This window comes from Hyperolius riggenbachi, chromosome 8, assembly GCF_040937935.1.
Source record: "Hyperolius riggenbachi isolate aHypRig1 chromosome 8, aHypRig1.pri, whole genome shotgun sequence".
Lineage (NCBI taxonomy): Eukaryota > Metazoa > Chordata > Amphibia > Anura > Hyperoliidae > Hyperolius > Hyperolius riggenbachi.
In genome coordinates this window covers 273,379,533-273,402,235 of record NC_090653.1, presented here as the reverse complement: position 1 = coordinate 273,402,235, position 22,703 = coordinate 273,379,533, and the positions used below count along the sequence as shown (strand labels likewise).

General features: G+C 43.4%; 1 protein-coding gene across 4 annotated transcripts in view; it reads left to right on the top strand.

The window, feature by feature from the left end:
* SETX (senataxin) overlaps nucleotides 1-22,703 on the top strand; it is a 142,081-nt gene that overhangs the window by 87,436 nt on the left and 31,942 nt on the right. For all 4 annotated transcript variants that reach the window (XM_068248869.1, XM_068248870.1, XM_068248867.1 and 1 more), the window contains exons 11-16: nucleotides 1,733-1,912; nucleotides 2,004-2,233; nucleotides 11,375-11,542; nucleotides 15,365-15,518; nucleotides 17,421-17,522; nucleotides 18,666-18,772. In XM_068248869.1, the coding sequence (XP_068104970.1) occupies nucleotides 1,733-1,912; nucleotides 2,004-2,233; nucleotides 11,375-11,542; nucleotides 15,365-15,518; nucleotides 17,421-17,522; nucleotides 18,666-18,772 (941 nt within the window). The remainder of the gene's footprint in view (nucleotides 1-1,732; nucleotides 1,913-2,003; nucleotides 2,234-11,374; nucleotides 11,543-15,364; nucleotides 15,519-17,420; nucleotides 17,523-18,665; nucleotides 18,773-22,703) is intronic.

Genomic DNA, 22,703 nt, shown 5'->3' with positions numbered 1-22,703 from the left:
CATACATTGTGATAGGGACATAATTTAAACGGTTTAATAATCAGGACAACTAGGCAAATAAAACGCGTTTGTTTTATCCACAGGAGAATGTTTAATTTTAAAACTATAATGGCTGAAAACTGAGAAATAATGATTTTTTCTCTTTTTTTTCTGTTTTTCTCATTAAAAACGCATTTAGAATAAAAAAAATTCTTAGCAAAATGTATTATCCACAGAAAGCCTAATTGGTGGCGGAAAAAACGAGGTATAGATCATTTTCTTGTGATAAGTAGTAATAAAGTTATGGGGGAATAAAAGGGAGGAGCACTGACAACTGAAAATTGCTCTGGTCCGTTAGGATAAAAACCCTTGGGGGTGAACTGGTTAAACCTGTCCGTGAACCTTCCCATTAACCAGTACACTATGCAGCCATAGTGTACACAATTATACACATCTGCAGAGCTCTATGCTGCTCCACAATAAGCCTGCTGAGTTGATTTGGGAAGGGAATAGGGGGTTAATTAATCAGTAAATGCTGTTTACTCAGTAATCCTTTGGCTATACTCCCTGTGGTCTCAGGTGAGGCGTTATTCATGTTTGCAACATAATTGTTGACAATTTTGATAGACCCAGGCAGGTACTCTTAAAAGAAGAACTGTAACCAAGGATTGAACTTCTTCCCTATCAGTACCTGGTACCCCCTTTCCCATGAGAAGTCTACCTTTTCTCAAATAGAACAGGGGGCCTGTGTGGCTGATATTGTGTTGAAACCCCTCCCCCAGTTTCATGTCATGATCCCCCCCCCCAGTGTGAGCCTTGTTGCATTGTGGGAAATAACATCTGTTTCCAACTGCCAAGAAACCAGTATCTCCCTCTGTGCAACCCTTTTAGCCTATTACATTGTTAGGGGGTGTGGTTATAGATGACTGTTGGTACGGTCTGTTTCTTTTCCTATTTGCCAGAAGTAAAGATGAGGACATGCAGGCTGATTGTGGATCAAACAATATGAACAAATTACATGGCAATTATCAATCATTTCTTGATCTCTCTTCTATTTTTAAACTTCTCACTTTGCAATGTAATGATTTTTTTTCCCCTTTTCGTTCCTCTTTGAATTAAACCTGAGATGGGGCCAAAGAAAAAATTATACATACCTGCGGCTTCCTCCAGCCTGATCACTCCCTTGTTCTCAACGCCGCCTGGATCTTCCAGAAATAACCCCGGAAAGTCTGCGCATGCGCGGCCCACCCACACGCCCCATGGCTAGGAGTGTTTTGTGGTTGCAAGCCCGACTGGACAACTTACCGGGGCCAGTTGCAGACGATCTGAACCAGGCGGCGACTTGAGGTGATTAAAGTGTACCTGAGGAAAAAGGTATACATTCCTCCAGCCTGACCATTCCCTCGTCATCCTCAGTCGCTTTCTTGTTCGTTGTCCAGCCGAGGCCAGTCGGCGCAGTCTGGCCACACGCGTTCCCCCATCACCGGGAGCAGCCTGCGCAGTAGTACTCCTGGCCTTGGGAGCATAGTATGTCCCAGACTGGAGGACTTTCCAGGACAATTTGCGAAGGATCCAGGCGGCAACTGAGGATGACGAGGGAGCGGTCAGGCCAGAAAGGGCCTTAGGAAGCCCCAGGTATGTGTACATTTTTCCTTTGGCCCATCTCAGGTACACTTCAATCACCTTGAACTCAGCCCAGCGCCTGTCTATAGACAAGTACATGATTTATCGTCCTGTATGTTTATTACTACAGCATGGATTCGAGATGTCGATCTGAACCGGCAACAGCACCCTAAGGAAGATGATTTGGTGTTCTTATTGGTGCCAGCATATCCCAGCGTCTTGCCTGGAGAGGAAACTGACTCCCAAGGCCCTTTGATACATCACACGGCACATGTGTTCCGGTTCACACGCTCCCAGAGCACACAGATCTGTAAGTATGCAGTCATAGATCATGTTGGGAGCCACCTCTAGCATCCAGTGCATGTTACTGAGCTTGCTGTGTTCTCTGTGCTGTCTTACAGTTGAGAGGGAACAGTACACGCTCTGTGACCTGAACATTCGCACCTACGGAGATCTGTTTCCATACCGAGGTCAGCAAGTGCAGTGTGTTGTAGTGGGCAGCCTCAGAACCACCCAGAGAGAGTTCAGAGCTCTGATCCAACTGCAGCGGAATCCTCTGTACAGACCCATTATCCGCCCATCCCTAGGAGATTTTCTCCTAACAGATAATCTTGCTTGTGAAGCCAGTTTGGTAAGTCCTGTGTGATTTTTGGAACTTTTAGGGCCCATTTCCACTTGTGCGGTGCGAATCGCCGCAGGAAAAATTCGTACACGGATGCGAATTTCGCATGCAAATTTTCATGCGAATTTGCATGAATGACGCTGTATGCGAATTTAACCATGGCAGTGCCTGTGTGCTTTTCAATTGATTCCATGCGAATTCGCGTGTGAAAATTCGCATACACCTGCATAGCGGTATGCGAATTCTGATGGCTCTGCCATGCAAATTTTTGACGCGGACGAAAACGCTCAGAAATCCTAACAAGTGGAAACAGTCCCATCCACTTGTATTGGCTATGCGAATTCGCATGCGGCAAACGCATGCGAATTTGCAATAGTGGAAATGGGCCCTTTAGGGGTTTTTTTCTCTTTATTTTTCCAGTAAAATTAATTACCATATTTGCTGCTGTATAAGACACTCCGGAATAAAAGACACACCTAGATTTAGAGGAAGAATATATACACTAAGGCCTGGTGCACACCAAAAACCGCTAGCAGATCCGCAAAATGCTAGCAGATTTTGAAACGCTTTTTCTTATTTTTCTGCAGCGTTTCAGCTAGCGTTTTGCGGTTTTGTGTAGCGTTTTTGGTGTAGTAGATTTCATGTATTGTTACAGTAAAGCTGTTACTGAACAGCTACTGTAACAAAAAACGCCTGGCAAACCGCTCTGAAGTGCCGTTTTTCAGAGCGGTTTGCGTTTTTCCTATACTTAACATTGAGGCAGAAACGCATCCGCAATCCAAAATCTGCTGCAGCCCGGGAGTATGCGTTTCTGCAAAACGCCTCCCGCTCTGGTGTGCACCACCCCATTGAAATGCATTACCCTAGCAGATCCGCACCCGCAAGCAGATCGCAAACCGCAGCGGAAACGCTCCGGTGTGCACTAGGCCTAACAGTGTTCTCCCCAGGCTCTTTTAGCTGGGTGCTCCACCCGGCTAGTTTTGGTGACCACCCGGCTGTCATCGGCTCACCTTCTCCCCTGCTGTATGCAGAGACGTGCTGGCCCTGCATTCTGTTATCCCTCCCCACCTGGCTACTTTTTCATGCCACCCGGCTGGAAAAAAATTCTGGGGAGAATACTGACTAAACCTCGTGCGGTTTTGTTTCAGGAGCGTCTTGTACATGTTCTCCCCACAATTAGTGTTTTCCTGTGACTCTCCTGTGTCCCAAATGTGTCCCTTTAATATCCTCCTGTGTCCCCTTCTTTCTTAAATGAGCGTCCATCTTCTGTCTCCACTTCCTCCGCTCCCTCCCCTGTGTCCCTTTAGCTCCTGCATAAGTATCGGGCAGCTTACCAATCCTAAATAATTTATAGAAAAGGACTTATATTCAAAATAAGCAAGGAGGTACAGTGCAATTTTTGGCAAAATCTGTAGAAAAACTTTATTGATACAAAATATTGAAAAATTCATTAAAAGCTTCTTCAATTCCACATAATTAATTCGTTCGTCTTCATGTGACCAGTTAAATATCACAAAACATGGATAATTAAAGCTGATTGATTGGTATTATATTCTGGCTTGATGCAATATTTAAATAGATTTTTGTATTTTACAGGCTACGACACATGTTCGTTTCGGGCTCCTTATGTTGTAAATATGCCCTTCATCAGGCCGTAATACACATTTCTGTATGGCACAGTCAATCAACAAAAGGCCAGAAATTTACAAAAAGTAGGCACAGGCATCTGGACATATGCACATAGGGCAGATGCACATAGGGATCCTTCCACGGCGTGACAGAAAAAGAACGCTGCTAGGATGGAAGTCTTTTTGTAAATTTCTGGCCTTTTGTTGATTGACTGTGCCATACAGAAATGTGTATTACGGCCTGATGAAGGGCATATTTACCGTATATACTCGCATACAAGCCGAATTTTTGACCCCCAAAAAGGGGGCCAAAAGTTGGGGGTTCGGCTTGTATGCGAGTCATGTTGGTCCGCGGGTCCCCCCCCTCCGCTGTTCCGCGGGTCCCCGCTCCCCCCATGGCCGCCGCCGCTGCTATTATCTGTCCGCATCTTCTATTTCCCTCTCCGTGCTTGTAAACATGCACAGCAGCGCGCCCGGCGCTGCTACTGTGACGAGGCAGGAGGCAGGAAAGAGCACGGCTTCCTGTTACTATGGGAACCGCTCTTTCCTGGCTCGCCGCTCGTCACAGTAGCAGCGCCGGGCGCGCTGCTGTGCATGTTTACAAGCATGGAGAGGGAAATAGAAGATGCGCCAGGTAATAGCGGCGGCGGCCATGGGGGGAGCGGGGGACTGTACTGGCTGAACTGGGGCACTTTACTAGCTATACTGAGCGCTAAACTGGGGCACTATACTAGCTATACTGAGCACTATACTAGCTAAACTGGGGCACATTACTAGTATACTGAGCACTATACTAGCTATACTGAGCACTATACTAGCTAAACTGGGGCACTATACTAGCTATACTGAGCACTATACTAGCTATCCTGGGGCACTTTACTAGCTATACTGAGCACTATACTAGCTAAACTGGGGCACTATACTAGCTATACTGGGCACAATACTAGCTATACTGAGCACTATACTAGCTAAACTGGGGCACTATACTAGCTATACTGAGCACTATACTAGCTATCCTGGGGCACTTTACTAGCTATACTGAGCACTATACTAGCTAAACTGGGGCACTATACTAGCTATACTGGGCACAATACTAGCTATACTGGGCACAATACTAGCTATACTGAGCACTATACTAGCTATACTGAGCACTATACTAGCTAAACTGGGGCACTATACTAGCTATACTGAGCACTATACTAGCTATCCTGGGGCACTTTACTAGCTATACTGAGCACTATACTAGCTATACTGAGCACTATACTAGCTAAACTGGGACACTTTACTAGCTATACTGAGCACTATACTAGCTAAACTGGGACACTATACTAGCTATACTGAGCACTTTACTAGCTAAACTGGGACACTTTACTAGCTATACTGAGCACTATACTAGCTATACTGAGCACTATACTAGCTATACTGAGCACTATACTAGCTATCCTGGGGCACTTTACTAGCTATACTGAGCACTATACTAGCTAAACTGGGGCACTATACTAGCTATACTGGGCACAATACTAGCTATACTGGGCACAATACTAGCTATACTGGGCACAATACTAGCTATACTGAGCACTATACTAGCTATACTGAGCACTATACTAGCTAAACTGGGACACTTTACTAGCTATACTGAGCACTATACTAGCTAAACTGGGACACTTTACTAGCTATACTGAGCACTATACTAGCTAAACTGGGACACTATACTAGCTATACTGAGCACTTAACTAGCTAAACTGGGGCACTATACTAGCTATACTGGGCACAATACTAGCTATACTGGGCACAATACTAGCTATACTGGGCACAATACTAGCTATACTGAGCACTATACTAGCTATACTGAGCACTATACTAGCTAAACTGGGACACTTTACTAGCTATACTGAGCACTATACTAGCTAAACTGGGACACTATACTAGCTATACTGAGCACTTAACTAGCTAAACTGGGACACTTTACTAGCTATACTGAGCACTATACTAGCTATACTGAGCACTATACTAGCTATACTGAGCACTATACTAGCTATACTGAGCACTATACTAGCTATACTGAGCACTATACTAGCTATACTGAGCACTATACTAGCTAAACTGGGCACTATACTAGCTATACTGGGGCACTACCTACCCATACTGGACACTTTACTAGCTATACTGGGACACACTCGGGGAATAAGGCGGCCAGCATTTCCTACCCCCGGCTTATATGGGGGTCAATCATTTTTCCCTGGTTTTTCAGGGAAAAGTTGGGGGGTCGGCTTATATGCGGGTCGGCTTATATGCGAGTATATACGGTACAACATAAGGAGCCCGAAACGAACATGTGTCGTAGCCTGTAAAATACAAAAATCTATTTCAATATTGCATCAAGCCAGAATATAATACCAATCAATCAGCTTTAATTATCCATGTTTTGTGATATTTAACTGGTCACATGAAGACGAACGAATTAATTATGTGGAATTGAAGAAGCTTTTAATGAATTTTTCAATATTTTGTATCAATAAAGTTTTTCTACAGATTTTGCCAAAAATTGCACTGTACCTCCTTGCTTATTTTGAATATAAGTCCTTTTCTATAAATTATTTAGGTCTTGTGGGCAAGGTGGACTGCCCTTAAGAGGACTTTGTGTTTTTGATCCTTCACTTTACTAAAAAGGACGATACCCAATTATATATAGTCAGCTTACCAATCCGCCATGCCCGTGGGCATTGCAGACCTCGTTCTCCCCGCAGCTGGCTCTAGTGAAAGGCTTATACTGATGACGCGACCATTACAATCCTATCACTAGAGTGAGCCGCGCAAAGGAGAAAAAGGTCTGCAATCCCCGCTGGCATGGCAGATTAGGTAAGCTGCCCAATACACTTACACAGGATCAGGGGGACAAGGGAGGGAGCAGAGGCACACAGGGGGGTTAGTGGGCACACTGCACACACAAATGTAGGGAAGACGTTTGTAGTTGTCCGCAGTTCGTATCTGCGGGCATTCGTAACTGCGGGCGTTCGTAAGTTGGGGATTACCTGCATTTACCATATAAGACGCAGGGACTTTTCTCCCCATTTTGGGGGGAGAAAAAGTGCATCTTATGCGGTGGAAAATACAGTACAGGTAGTCCCCTGTTAACGAATGAGATAGGGACTGTAGGTTTGTTCTTAACCTGAATCTGTTCTCAAGTCAGAACACTGTGCCATTTCTGTCCCCTGTACCTCTTCGGTGCCCCCCTATGCCTCCAATGTCCCGCTCTGTGTCACCTCTGCCCCCTGTGCCTGCTTATACAAGTTTAAAAGCCATTTTGAAAAAATGTTGTTGTTTTTTTTTACTTGTTCCCATGGAAACACAGAATCCATGCCGGGCGTTAGTAAGTCGGGGACTACCTGTACATAAAAGAATCCAAAGAAAGCTTCAGTCTTCTAACTCTTGCCTACGACACTCTCATCAACAGGGGCGTAGCAATAGGGGTTACAGAGGTTGCGACCGCATCAGGGCCCTTGAGCCAGAGGGGCCCCGAAGAGCCCTCCCTCAACTTTAGTATTATCTCTCTATTGGTCCTATGCTCATAATAATCACTTCTAATTCACTTTGAATAATAGTAATCATTAACAAACTGTTCCCCATTCCCTTTTTGCACTTCTGACACTGTGGTTGTCCTTGGCAGGTTTTGGTGCGCCGTATCAACTGTTATGTATAGAGTGCTTGGGGGGGGGGCCCATTGTAACAATTGCATCGGGGCCCACAACTCCTTAGCTACGCCACTGCTCATCAACCTAGCTCACCTCTTCTGCATTTAGGACTTCTCACAGATTCTCTCCTCTGGAAATCTCTCCACCCATGGGTTCTGGCACTCACCCACTCTTGTTCTTTTCAAGGACAACCTATAAACTTACCTCTTCAGACCTGTAATCTGACTAAAGCTGGCCACTAACTGTCCATTTTCTAGCGAAAAATCGTTCCAGCGATCAGAAATTCTGATCGGATTGGTTGTAAATAATCTCCATTGGTGGACACAATCGATTATGAACGAGTGAAAAAAATGTCGCCCGAATAAATTTTCGTCAAACGAAAATTTGGATTTTCTTGGTGGTCGTGATAGATAGAAAGCAATGATTGGTTAGTTGATGGTGTAGTGAACGATTTTAAGTCCGATCAGAATTTCTGATCGCTCGACCGATTTTTCACTAGAAATTGGACCATTAGTGGCCACCTTAAGGGTACTGAGCCAGCTGGTAACTTGCCATATTCCTGTATCCAGCAAGGCACAAACTTCCACCATCAATAATGCTTACTTAATCCTCTTACCTCTTGTTTCTTCTACCCCTATTTCTCCTTTAAGCAAACCCGAACTGAAAAATAAGTCACAAAAAACATACATACGCATACTAAGCTCTTGTGTGGGCTGCTCTTCAATCTCTTTGTCCTCTTCAGCTTACTGTTTGTCCACTGCAGTCGATGGAATTTTCCATCCTCCATTTTAAAAATGGCTATGAGCCCATAAGAGATTCTGGGTCAGAACTCTGTTAACCAGTAATATTGCTTGAGCCATAGGGAAACATGGACATTACCTTTCACATATTTTGTCCTTTCAATTATTACTGACAGCAACTGATATAGTGAAAGGGAAAAATAAGGTTTTCAGCTTTCGTGGAGACAATTCTGACTAGATCTAGTCAGAATTGGAAGAAATTGTTGTTAGAAGGAAAAATGGTGAGCTTCTGAGAGGAACTGATAGCTAGGTAGGTAAGGTAATATTCATTTGGAGGTATATTGCAGTTATTTTAAATAAATTAACTCTGCTCAGGTTCACTTTTAGCTACCCACCATTGCTAGATTTTTGTTTCCCAAAATGTTTTCTGCACGATTGCTAGCTGACTAAACGGGCTACTTTATCCTCTGTGACCCAAATGTAGGTGGAGGAACCCTTCCCTCTTTGATTTGGCAGTGCCCCCCCCCCCCCCCCCCAACCCACCCCCGTGATGGATAACTGAAGGCAAATGGTGGTATTCCACTATAATAGAATGGGATGGCCAGCTCTTGATTCTTGGAATTATACCTGATGAAGATGCACCTTCACAAGGAAGTCCTACACTTCATTCATCAATAGGAAATGGGAGACACAGAATTAGTTAGCCCCCTCTCCTCACCATTTTACCTCCTTGGCGGTAACATCGAGTCAGGCTTGGGGTGGAAAATGAAGAATGCAGGAGCAGTAATCCTGAGCCTGACTTAAGGTAGCCACCGGTAGGTATGCGGTACACAGTGTAGCGTTGTGGCGTTTCAACTCTCCTCCCCTGGGATCCAGCTGCTGGCAGCCATTCTTTTGTGAAAATCACAAGAAATAGTAATACGTTTGGGTGGGCTAACTTCAGGACGACCGTGTCTTGGTGGTGTGTGAACATTTGCACCAGTGATGTGCATCCTTGATTTTGCTCCCCATATCTTCAGGCTTTCTCTCTGTAGTTCCCCCTCTAGTCCTATCCATATTCTGTGTGGTTGCCCGGCATGACAGTAGAAGGCAGCCTTTCTCAACCCTTTTACCCAGGAGGAACTCTTCAAATAACTTTTTGGATCTGCCAAGGAATCCCTGCAGAGTACTCAAGGAACCCTAGTTGAGAAAGCCTGGTATAAGTTTGCGTTATTTATGGCCCTAGTATAAATGGGTCCAGAAACCGGGAATTTATCTTCTTGTTCCTGTTTGTTGCCTTGAAGGTATTTGAAACTAAAAGCTGTAATGTTACAACTAAAAAGATCTAAAGATGATGGGCAGATTTGACCAAGAGACAAATCTCTCTCTAATCAAATCTCCTGATAATAGAGATCTGTCAGCTGCCCATACACCACAGGCCGATTCCTGATCAGTTTCATGCTGAAATTGATCCGGAATCGGCCTTGCGATGCCGCATCTGACCGCCTTGCCACCCTGACGCTGTCCCCCAATGCTAAATAACCCCCGGTGCCTAGTGTAAGGTATACATTACCTGTCCACGGCCTCCGCTTGTCCTCGCTGGCTCGGCCAGCGTGGCTGCGTGTCTGACATCACACGCGCCCTTACTAGGCATGACCAGTCTAGTAAGGGCTTGTCTGTAATCTGATCTCTTAAAGTACGAGTGCGGCCATACTGCGCCTGCGCAAGTACCACTGCTCAGTAAGCTGAAGCCTTTCGCACGTGAGTGGCTCCATGCTACTGTGTTGGCATGTAGCGCCGCATATTGACCACGTGGTGTGCATGCCAAAGTAGTATGGCATGTTGACCACGTGGCGCGTCTGTATGGAGCAAGGAGTGCGCCCGGAGCTAGCGGTGGGACAAGCGGAGGCCGTGGACAGGTAATGTATACCTTGCACTGGGGGGGACATATTAGGTAGAGACAGCGCCAGGGTTTTGCTGTGTTCGCCGATCGTCCCGAAATTGCACGCTGTTCCCGTCGCGCGTCCTATCAAGCAAGTCGGCCCAACATCTTTCAGCATGTGTGATCTGCAATGCAACCAATTTTCGTCCTGAAATGGGTCACATTGTCAGTCGTGCATGCACTTGGTGGCACTGATTTTCATTTGTTTTGATTATAATAATTGGATAGTAGATTGTCCGCCAAAATCAGTGATCTGCAAACTTGGCTCTCCAGCTGTTAATGACCTTACAAGTTCCATAATGCATTTGCCTTAAAGTGACTCTGTAACAAAAATTACAACGTTTTTTCTACCATCCTACAAGTTCCTAAACCTATTCTAATGTGTTCTGGCTTACTGCAGCTCTTTCTACTATAACCATCTCTGTAATAAATCAATGTATCTTTCCCCTGTCAGACTTGTCGGCCTGTGTCTGGAAGGCTGCCAAGTTCTTCAGTGTTGAACTGTTCCTCTATGCACACTTCAGTGTGTGTTTTATTTACATAAGCCAGCAGCTTCTCTGCTATCTTATCAGTGATAGAAGAGAGCTGGATAAAAATCCTCCTCTGGAGGCTGTGAAAGGAGCTGGTCTGTCACATACTGAGGAATTAACGACATAGGTAGAGCTGTCTGCAGGAAGCCTGTAATGTTCAGTGCATGAGAGAAGCTGGGGACAGAAGGTAAACACACAAGTGATCTCTTGAGATTCAGAAGTAAGGCTGTATACAGCCTGCTTGTGTATGGATGTATTTTCTATGTGTAGACATATTGTACATCAACCTACTTCCTGTTTTGGTGGCCATTTTGTTTGTTTATAAACAAACTTTTTAAAACTGTTTTTGACTACTTTTAATGCGGCGAGGAGCGGTGAAATTGTGACAGATGGTAATAGGAGATGTCCCCTAACACACTGGTATGTTTACTTTTGTGCGATTTTAACAATACAGATTCTCTTTAATGAATCATGGCTGTGGCTGTCAGACTCCCGCAATCCATTGTGGGACCTCTAGTTCTTTAACAGCTGAAAAGCCAAGTTTGCAGAACACTAACCAAAATAATCCATTTCTGAATATGTATGTATAATGTGGAATGGGGAGTGTAAGTGATGAGTTTTTTCTTTTTGTTTATCCAGTCCTCCTGCTTAAAGGAATACAACACTGGCCAGAGAAGCGCCATCGAGAAGGCCTATGCTATGGTAAAGCAGCACCCACGATTGCCCAGGATATGCATGATCCATGGTCCTCCTGGAACTGGCAAATCAAAGACCATTGTTGGCCTGCTCTATAGAATTCTTATGGAGGTAATTATAAGTTGGCCATACAAAGGGAGATTTTTGTCCAGTTGATCATATCACCCTACCCGTATCGTATCATCCTACTCAACTGACAACCTCTAATCGGGCATGGGACAGGTCAGATGCTTTTTATCCAGAGCGGGAGACTTGGGCGCACAGGGAGTAACTTCGGCGCCATCAGAAGACTGAGCTGAAGCTACTTTTAAAACACAATAATTTGGCTTTCAGCAATTGCTGGAAGCCGAATTATTCCATTCCCCACCATCCATGGCGGCCTGGAGGGGGAATAGTATTTAACACAGCCGAGACTTGTGCAGCAGCAGGATCAGCCATATAGCGGCTGTATCCTGCGCCCGATTCCTCTCGTACACCTTTTGCGCTGCTTATCTCTCGCACCCTTGAAGAAGCCTTCTTGTAAGGTGAAACATGTAGGGTTTTCCAATGGTGTTTACAGTTGTGTGCATTAGTGAGTTCACTGATCTGATTAAGCTAACCGAATAGAGGACTGACAGGGAGATATACAGTGGAGGAAATAATTATTTGACCCCTCACTGATTTTGTAAGTTTGTCCAATGACAAAGAAATGAAGTCTCAGAACAGTATCATTTCAATGGTAGGTTTATTTTAACAGTGGCAGATAGCACATCAAAAGGAAAATTGAAAAAATAACCTTAAATAAAAGATAGCAACTAATTTGCATTTCATTGAGTGAAATAAGTTTTTGAACCCTCTAACAATAAAAGACTTAATACTTAGTGGAAAAACCCTTGTTTGCAAGCACAGAGGTCAAACGTTTCTTGTAATTGATGACCAAGTTTGCACACATTTTAGGAGGAATGTTGGTCCACTCCTCTTTGCAGATCATCTCTAAATCCCTAAGGTTTCGAGGCTGTCTCTGTGCAATTCTGAGCTTGAGCTCCCTCCATGGGTTTTCTATTGGATTAAGGTCTGGAGACTGACTAGGCCACTCCATGACCTTAATGTGATTCTTCTTGAGCCACTCCTTTGTTGCCTTTGCTGTATGTTTTGGGTCATTGTCGTGCTGGAACACCCATCCACGACCCATTTTCAGTTTCCTGGCAGAGGGAAGGAGGTTGTCGTTCAGGATTTCACGATACATGGCTCCGTCCATTTTCCCGTTAATGCGATTAAGTTGTCCTGTGCCCTTAGCAGAAAAACACCCCCAAAGCAAAATGTTTCCACCCCCATGCTTGACGGTGGGGACGGTGTTTTGGGGGTCATAGGCAGCATTTTTCTTCCTCCAAACACAGCGAGTTGAGTTAATGCCAAAGAGCTCTATTTTGGTCTCATCAGACCACAGCACCTTCTCCCAGTCACTCACAGAATCATTCAGGTGTTCATTGGCAAACTTCAGACGGGCCTGCACATGTGCCTTCTTGAGCAGGGGGACCTTGCGAGCCCTGCAGGATTTTAATCCATTGCGGTGTAATGTGTTTCCAATGGTTTTCTTGGTGACTGTGGTCCCTGCTAATTTGAGGTCATTCACTAACTCCTCCCGTGTAGTTCTAGGATGCTTTTTCACCTTTCTCAGAACCATTGACACCCCACGAGGTGAGATCTTGCGTGGAGCCCCAGAGCGAGGTCGATTGATGGTCATTGATGGTCATTTTGTGCTCCTTCCATTATCGCACCAACAGTTGTCACCTTCTCTCCCAGCTTCTTGCTAATGGTTTTGTAGCCCATTCCAGCCTTGTGCAGGTCTACAATTTTGTCTCTGACATCCTTGGACAGCTCTTTGGTCTTTCCCATGTTGGAGAGTTTGGAGTCTGCTTGATTGATTGATTCTGTGGACAGGTGTCTTTTATACAGGTGACTAGTTAAGACAGGTGTCCTTAAAGTGACTCCGAGCTCAACTAAAAAATAAAAGTTGTACTCACCAAGGGCTTTCTCCAGCCCAGTGCTGGTCGGGAGGTCCCACGCCGGCGTCCTGGCTCCTCTTCTTCACCCCGCTCCGGAATGGCTGACAGGCCGCAGCCTGGGCGACACTCTCCCGAGTGCCGGGCTGCTCCTTCCGCATATGACGCGGATTACGTCACACGCCGGCCGCCTCGCGTCATCACGGCAGCCAGCGTGAAAGTACTGCGCATGCGCGATTAAAGCGCGCATGCGCAGTACTTTCACGCCGGCCGCCGTGATGATGCAAGGCGGCCGGCGTGTGACGTAATCCGCGTCATATGCGGAAGGAGCAGCCCGACACTCGGGAGAGTGTCGCCCGGGCTGCGGCCTGTCAGCCATTCCGGAGCGGGGTGAAGAAGAGGAGCCAGGACACCGGCGTGGGACCTCCCGACCAGCACTGGGCTGGAGAAAGCCCCTGGTGAGTACAACTTTTATTTTTTAGTTGAGCTCGGAGTCACTTTAATGAAGGTGACTAATTGAGTAGAAGTGTCTAACCTCTCTGTGGGAGCCAGAACTCTTAAAGTGGACCCAAATTAAAAATACAAGATTTCCGAAATAAAACCTATTTTCTAAATTATAATAAAAAATAGCAGCCTTTTTTCAGCTGCATGATGACAAATATAAAATATTTTACATTTATTGGAGGAACCCCTCCCTTCTTTTCAAATTGCCGGGATTTTTCCGGCAAACTGGTGGAGTAGATGGTGTCCAGCAATGGAGGAATTGCTAATGGATGCCCCCAGTATAACCCTAGATATAAAAAGAGAAGGGTGAAAAGCATGCACTGAAATGATCATAGGTTTGAAGGAGTGTTTATTTATCTTTGTATGTGTCAGAGTGGTGCAACTAAATATTTTTAATAAAAAAAAAGTTTGGTTTGGGTCCGCTTTAATGGTTGGTAGGGGTTCAAAAACTTATTTCACTCAATGAAATGCAAATCAGTTGCTATCTTTTATTTAAGGTTATTTTTTCGATTTTCCTTTTGATGTGCTATCTGCCACTGTTAAAATAAACCTACCATTGAAATGATACTGTTCTGAGACTTTTCATTTCTTTGTCATTGGACAAACTTACAAAATCAGTGAGGGGTCAAATAATTATTTCCTCCACTGTATATATATATATTCCTTTCACTGTACCCTGCGTTTTGAGCTCCGTTAGTGATAAGAAGTAGATTGCAAAACTCAGGGTAGTGGAAAATGGCCCTTAGCAAGATTGAAATGCACAGTGCTCATTGTGCAGGGATTTGCATGCAATATTCCCGCAACAGCTGGCACAGTAGGCACAGGTCTCGTCAGTTAATGCAGGTACAGTGCTTGTAGTGTGCTCCTCTATCCACATGTCTCTGCAGCCTGGATGATATTGCAGCCATGCACAAGCAAGTCACAGATGATGGGCATTTCCCTCAGTAATCAGGCAGCAGCTTACAGAGGGAAGCATAGTTCTCTCCAGTAGCTGCAGATTGCATGCCTTAGCGGCTCTGGCTGGTGTTTTTGAAGTAATCCACGCAGGCTCAGATTAGCGTGCAAATAACGAGCAGGATACAAGTGGCTGCCAGCCTGGCCACCGACCATGGATCTTTGACTGATATATATGGCTCATGCGCCCGCCCACTATAGCACTACAGAATACCGCAGGAGCCAAAATACAGGTTCACTGTAACCGAAGTTATATTACATCTGGGTTTATTATACCAAGCGTTACTCCCATTTACTTATGACGCTTGTCCAGAACCTGGACATTTAATTTTGTTTACCAGAAGTTATACTATATCAGAGTGTACTATAACAAGATTGTACATTTCCTTTGTTAATATGCACATGTTCATTCATCCTCCTTGCACTAAGCCAGTTCTCCATTAAATGTGTTTGACACAATAATGTAAATCTAGCCCTATCACTTAATTTACAGAAGCAAAGCAACGTTCCAGATCAGAACTTTAATGCGAAGAACAAGCGTAACAGAGTTCTCGTGTGCGCCCCATCTAATGCCGCCCTGGATGACCTGATGAAGAAGATTATACTGGAGTTCAAGGAAAAGTGTCGGGATAAAAAGAATACATTGGGTGAGTGGATCTCAGTGTAGCGGTGTGTAGGTACATCGAGTACCAGCACATTTCCCCACAAAAACTAAAATCTACAAAAAGCAAGTATTTATGTATATAATGTAATGTTTACATGTGCTAGTCTTGGCAGTCAAGGAAAAAAAATAGCTTATCCCCTTTACTTTCTGCCTCGCTGATCTCCATATGTACACTCAGTGTTTCATAACTGATAGCTCAGCATAGCAGAGACTTCTGGTCACTGATAGGCTGGGAGAGAGTAAGGGGGTGTGGCAATATGAGAAAGGACTGAACCCTCTCGTTTTACTCCTCCTATGTTAATGCATATGCTAAACACACCTGCTCCATAGAACAGAGCAGCAGAACACAGGAGAACAGTTTCTAGATGACAGCTTGTCTCTACGGATGGTCAGTGAGATGCAAATCATTTTGTGCTGATCCAGGGTTATGCAAATGTATGCAGACAATGGGCCAATCGAATTTAACCTCAGCAGGATTTGATTGTTGTGTTCAAGCTGCGAAAAATTGCATACAAAATTTGCATAATGCTGCATCAACTCAAAATTATTTGCATCTCATTGACCATCCCTAGTTGCCTCTGCTTTCTTTGTCTGCATTGTGTTATACGTATTTACATTTGAAAAATCTGTGAGAATTAAAATGAAATTCCATATTTGTTAAAAGTGACTGACTTATATTATTGATTTGCAAGTCACTTTTTTAATGAATGCTATTGAAAATTCTATTTCAGTTTGCAGACACTACTTCCGCTGAAACTGATGCATAGAGCCAAAAAGATTGACAGCTGTTCACTTTCATGACTCTGCTGACCCTGTGACTTCTCCTGTAAAGTCAGTGGAATGAGTTGCAGGGTTAGCAGAGACATAAAACTGGACAATTGTCAAGATCTTCATTCTGTGCATTGATTTCAGTGGGAGTAGTTTGTGTCGCTTATGTTTCTGTCTGTGTATTTAACCTGTAACTAGATTAAAGGGAGTCTGAAGTGAAAATAAATAAAACCATACTTACCCAGAGGGACGGGTCCTATAGAGCCTTTCCAGTCTCCTCATGTTCCCCCACAGGCTCCCCCATTGGCTCTCTGACCCATCAGTCGTAAACTGCTCTTTCGCATTCGGTGGACTTTGTGGAGTCTTTGTAAGCACTCAAGCTTCCGAAGACTGGCCGCTCAGAGCCGCCCATCTTCGAAAGCCCGAGTGCTTCAGAAGTCTCCAGCTGCAGGAGATTTTAACTTTGAAGCCTGCGGGGAAACGAGGGGACTGTGAGGAGAACAAGGAGGCTCAATAGGATCCAGAGCCTTCCCTCTCTTAGGTGAGTATCTTTTTTTATCTTCACTACCGATCACTTTAAGTACCTATTTAAAGAGGAATTGCAGCGAAAATAAATAACGTAATGAAAAAGAGTGCTTAATTTTTACATTAGTTATTTATCAATGATTTAATCTAACCTCTCCCTGATTTACATTCTGATATTTATCACATGGCGACATTTTTACTGGTGGCAGGTGATCTCTGTGGAAGAAGATGCTGCTTTTTGGCAGTTGGAAACAACTGTTATTTCCCACAATGCAACAAGGCTCCCACGGTGTGATGTCAGTACCTAGGTGTTGACATCACACTTGGGAGGGGTTTCACCACAATATCAGCCATACAGAGAGAGACGCCTGATGATCTGTTTGAGAAAAGGTAATTATTTTTCATGGGAAAGGGGGTATCCGTTACTGATTGGGATGAAGTTCAATCCTTGGTTACATTTCCTCTTTAACCTCGCAATATGTTTTATAAAGTTGCTTGGTTATTTATAGAAGTTTGGGTTTTACAGACAGTATTGTGACTTTTCACTTCTATTCCTGTATGCAGCTTGACCAAGAAATGTATTTATTTCTAGGGAACTGTGGAGACATCAACCTTGTTAGACTGGGTGCAGAGAGGACCATATCCTCCGACGTTGTAAAATTTAGTCTGGACTGCCAAGTGAACTACAGAATTAGTAAGTGGTTCTGACCTAGTGGTGATAAACAGTTTGTTTTCCTATCAAAGTGTACCTATATTAATTATACTTACCTACCTTTGTTGGCAAGTTAGCAGTGTGTTATACATAACATTCAGAAAACCTGGATAGTGTAACATCACATGCAGCTAGTCAGGAGTAGTGTATACAGTCAATGACTGCTAGTTATATTACAGCAATATTCCATCACATCTAGCTACCTGTTACATCCTCTGTTCAGCTTTACTCCTCAGACTCTCCTGCATGCTGTGAGGATAACACCGTTAAAGTGAACCAGAAAGGAAGCACCCTCATGTATTTTACCATATATATATCAGTGGGAACATTAGAGAAAACACCTACCCTGTTTTCTGTTTCATCCTTCCCTGCTCAGCCTGCTTGTTATCAGCCCTGATAAAAATCCCCGACTGAGCATTCAATCTGGCTTTGCTCAGGAATCATTATAGCTGAGTCTGTCTTCTCTGATGTATTTTCAAGCCCAAGCCTGCCCCCTTCTGGCTCTGCTTTCCCCTTTCTGTATACTTGGAGCATCGCAGAGAGCTGTGATGAGATGGGAGGAGCTGCTAGTGTAAGGGTATATTGAAAAACGATTTTATTTATATTTGTTAGTCATAAGAGGTTTTTAGAAATGGTGATTTCATTTTGCACACAGCCCACTAAATAATATGCTTTACTGCGGAACTGTGTTTTGCATGGAGGTTTAGTAAAAAAAAGACACCACAAAACGGCACACCAGAGCGGCAAAAATACCAGGTATAGCATTTATTTTGTAAAATATATCAGGGGATATGTTTGTTTTGTGCCAAAGCGTTCATCTCCTTTAAGTATATTTGTGAGCTGTGTGGGAAGTGAAGGATGATTATAAAGCAGTGATAGAGAACTGTGGGAATAAATAAAGTGCCCCTAGCACTACTGGTAATGTAAACCCTAAAAGTGTATTAAATAAACATTTTTTTCATCGATAGTTGTCCTTTAAGCTTCAGATATTTAGATAACAGGATGGGTGTAGGTTTTCTTTCATAACTGGTATCGGGCAAAAAAAACCTGATGCATGATTGGTGTAAGAATATCCTTTTGTTCCACAGTCTTTTGCATTCAGCCTAAAGAGTTTTCTTTCTACAGACAGAGCTCTGCACGACCCGGGAATCCTCAGGCAGAAGGATCTACTGGACAGACAGCTGGATGAATTATCCCGACAGAGAGCTATGGAGAGGTGCAACAAGAACATGGTGAGTGAAGGTAGCCTGGCCCCTAATTATTGCCGAATACTGTGGTGTGATACTCCACTACCGGCAAGCAGAGAACTACATTCAAATGGAATTTTGGGTCAGCATATTCTGTAGAACTTTGTGAGTAGCTGTCCCTCACAATCTAATACCTAACATACTACGCTCCTATTATGGCCAGTTCACACTTATAAAGCGCAAAACGCTAGCGGTTGATGTTACCACGATTAGAGCGGTAAAATCACTACACTTTTGCGATTCAGAGCGATCACGTTCAGCACTATATTAAGCAGAGAGCTCCAGAATCGCCGCAAAAATGCTGCAGGTAAGAGAAAATGTGTTCCAGCAACACTGTGAAGTATAAGTGTGTGCTTAGTCAAAAATAGCAATGCACAAAACAAGGAATATGACCATATATAGCACCACACCTTCAATTTGAAAAAGATATAACAATTTATTTCAATAATTAAAATATAGCACCATAGAAACAAAGTTAAAAACATCTAAAAACCAGAAAGGCACCTCATTTCACTGGTAAATGTCAATAAAGGAAAAAAATCACAATGCATAATTATAATAGCAATAATATATATCACCAGAGTAGCTCAATGTGAGAGCTGCCACAGGGATTGAACCCGGGTTCAGTAAGCCAACTCCTAAAGTGCATGAAAAAGTGGACAACAATGAGAAGTATGATCAAACAACATATAAATAACAGTGCAAAACCTGTGGAGAGAAAAGTGCATGACGTGCTAACAATAAATAAGGAGGAACATCCTTATGTGATAATTACAAAGGAATCCATGGTGTGGCTGAGGCTGCAGGCGGAACCGGGTGGGAGGGGGGTGCATGCACTGCAATACACTAGGTGACGGGCCTTGATGGTCTCTCCTGAATACCACAATCAGGACTTTGTGTAATTAAGACTCAACTCTAGAACTTATAAAGACAAGCTCTTTTTATTCTGGTTTAATAATCATTTGCAAAATCCAACAATGGAATGAGACTTCAGACATTGGTGACAATTATATGCAAAGATATGATGAGATGATCCTTTCTTCTTCTTCTTCTTTTCTTCCCCCTTTTCCTCTTCACGACCCTTCTCGTTGAAGACTCTATCCTTTTCCCTCTCTCGACTTCCTACTAATGATGTAATGACCCATTGTTCAGTTAAGATAGATAAGTTGGACCCCTTGGGTCCTATAGTATGTTATGTTATGTTGTAACCAAAAAATTGAAAATTTCAATAAAAACTTACCTGTTAAAAAAAAAAAAAAACAATAAATAAGGAAGATCAGCCCAGTAGCAGCCAATGGACGCTGAATGATGGTGTAATATGATGCTGGGACCCTAACAGCAAGGGTGACAGTGGAGAAGAATAGGCTTACGTGACCCATGTGGAGGTAAAACCAGAGAGGTGCCCAGGAATGCGGAGGAGATCCCCGGTAGACTGCTCTACCGGTATCGCGGCAGTCACGCCGCTTTGTCAAGAGTGGGGGATCCCTACTACTGGGCTGATCTTCCTTATTTATTGTTAGCACGTCATGCACTTTTCTCTCCACAGGTTTTGCACTGTTATTTATATGTTGTTTGATCATACTTCTCATTGTTGTCCACTTTTTCATGCACTTTAGGAGTTGGCTTACTGAACCCGGGTTCAATCCCTGTGGCAGCTCTCACATTGAGCTACCCTGGTGATATATATTATTGCTACTATAATTATGCATTGTGATTTTTTTTCTTTATTGACATTTACCAGTGAAATGAGGTGCCTTTCTGGTTTTTAGATGTTTTTAACTTTGTTTCTATGGTGCTATATTATAATTATTGAAATAAATTGTTATATCTTTTCAAATTGAAGGTGTGGTGCTATATATGGTCATATTCCTTGCTTTGTGAAAAATGCTGCAGGTAACACAATTGTTGCTAATCGCAAAAACGTCCACGATTGGCGCCCATCACAGCAGTGAGATCACTGCCATAGGTTAGAATAGCACTTTAAAAAGCGCAATCGCTTTGGTGATTAGCGGAAATCGCCCTAGTGTGAATGGGCCCTTAATGTCGAAGGCCACATTTACAGTGGCAATTGCGTTCAATGGGACAACAGGAATGCAAGTGATCGGGAGAGCAGCACCACGTTATGATCGCGATGCGTTGGATACAGTGAAGCGTACAGTCAATGAAGTTACTTCATTTTTACTGTTCATGCATGCATGTAGCGGTAATGCAGGGCGTTACCACACCACAACCCATTACACCGCACTGTGCTGCACTGTAAACATTGCTAGGTGGTGCATTACAGTGCGGGAAACCATGTTAGAAAGCGGCCGTTACACCACAACGCACCACTGCGAACGTGGCCTAAGGCTGATTTTGGGGAGGAAGTCTATTCAAGGAACACTATCAAAGTTTTTTTTTTTTTTTTTCTAAACACCTTTAACCACTTCGGGACCACAGTCTTTTCGCCCCTTAAGGACCAGAGCCTTTTTCTCCATTCAGACCACTGCAGCTTTCACGGTTTATTGCTCGGTCATACAACCTACCACCTAAATGAATTTTACCTCCTTTTCTTGTCACTAATACAGCTTTCTTTTGATGCTATTTGATTGCTGCTGCGAGTTTTACTTTTTATTATATTCATCAAAACAGACATGAATTTTGTCAAAAAAATGACTTTTTTAACTTTCTGTGCTGACATTTTTCAAATAAAGTAAAATTTCCTATACATTTGAGCGCGAAAGTTATTCTGCTACATGTCTTTGATAAAAAAAAAAACATTCAGTGTATATTTATTGGATTGGGTAAAAGTTATAGCGTTTACAAACTATGGTGCCAAAAGTGAATTTTCCCATTTTCAAGCATCTCTGACTTTTCTGCGCACCTGTCATGTTTCATGAGGGGCTAAAATTCCAGGATAGTACAAATACCCCCCAAATGACCCCATTTTGGAAAGAAGACATCCCAAAGTATTCAGTGAGAGGCATGGTGAGTTCATAGAAGATTTTATTTTTTGTCACAAGTTAGCGGAAAATGACAGTTTGTGACAAAAAAAAAAAAAAAAAAAAGTTTCCATTTCTTCTAACTTGCGACAAAAAAAAATGAAATCTGCCACGGACTCACTATGCTCCTCTCTGAATACCTTGAAGTGTCTACTTTCCAGAATGGGGTCATTTGTGGGGTGTGTTTACTGTCCTGGCATTTGGGGGGTGCCTAATTGTAAGCACCCCTGTAAAGCCTAAAGATGCTCATTGGACTTTGGGCCCCTTAGCGCAGTTAGGCCGCAAAAAAGTGCCACACATGTGGTATTGCCGTACTCAGGAAAAGTAGTATAATGTGTTTTGGGGTGTATTTTTACACATACACATGCTGGGTGGGAGAAATATCTCCGTAAATGACAATTTTTTTATTTTTTTTACACACAATTGTCTATTTATAGAGATATTTCTCCCACTCAGCATGGGTATGTGGAAAAATACACCCCAAAACACATTATACTACTTCTCCTGAGTACGGCGATACCACATGTGTGGCACTTTTTTGCACCCTAACTGCGCTAAGGGGCCCAAAGTCCAATGAGTACCTTTAGGATTTCACAGGTCATTTTGAGAAATTTCGTTTCAAGACTACTCCTCACGGTTTAGGGCCCCTAAAATGCCAGGACAGTATAGGAACCCCACAAATTACCCCATTTTAGAAAGAAGACACCCCAAGGTATTCCGTTAGATGTATGGTGAGTTCATAGAAGATTTTTTTTTTTTGTCACAAGTTAGCGGAAATTGATTTTAATTGTTTTTTTTCACAAAGTGTCATTTTCCGCTAACTTGTGACAAAAAATAAAATCTTCTATGAACTCGCCATTCTCCTAACGGAATACCTTGGGGTGTCTTCTTTCTAAAATGGAGTCATTTGTGGGGTTCCTATACTGCCCTGGCAT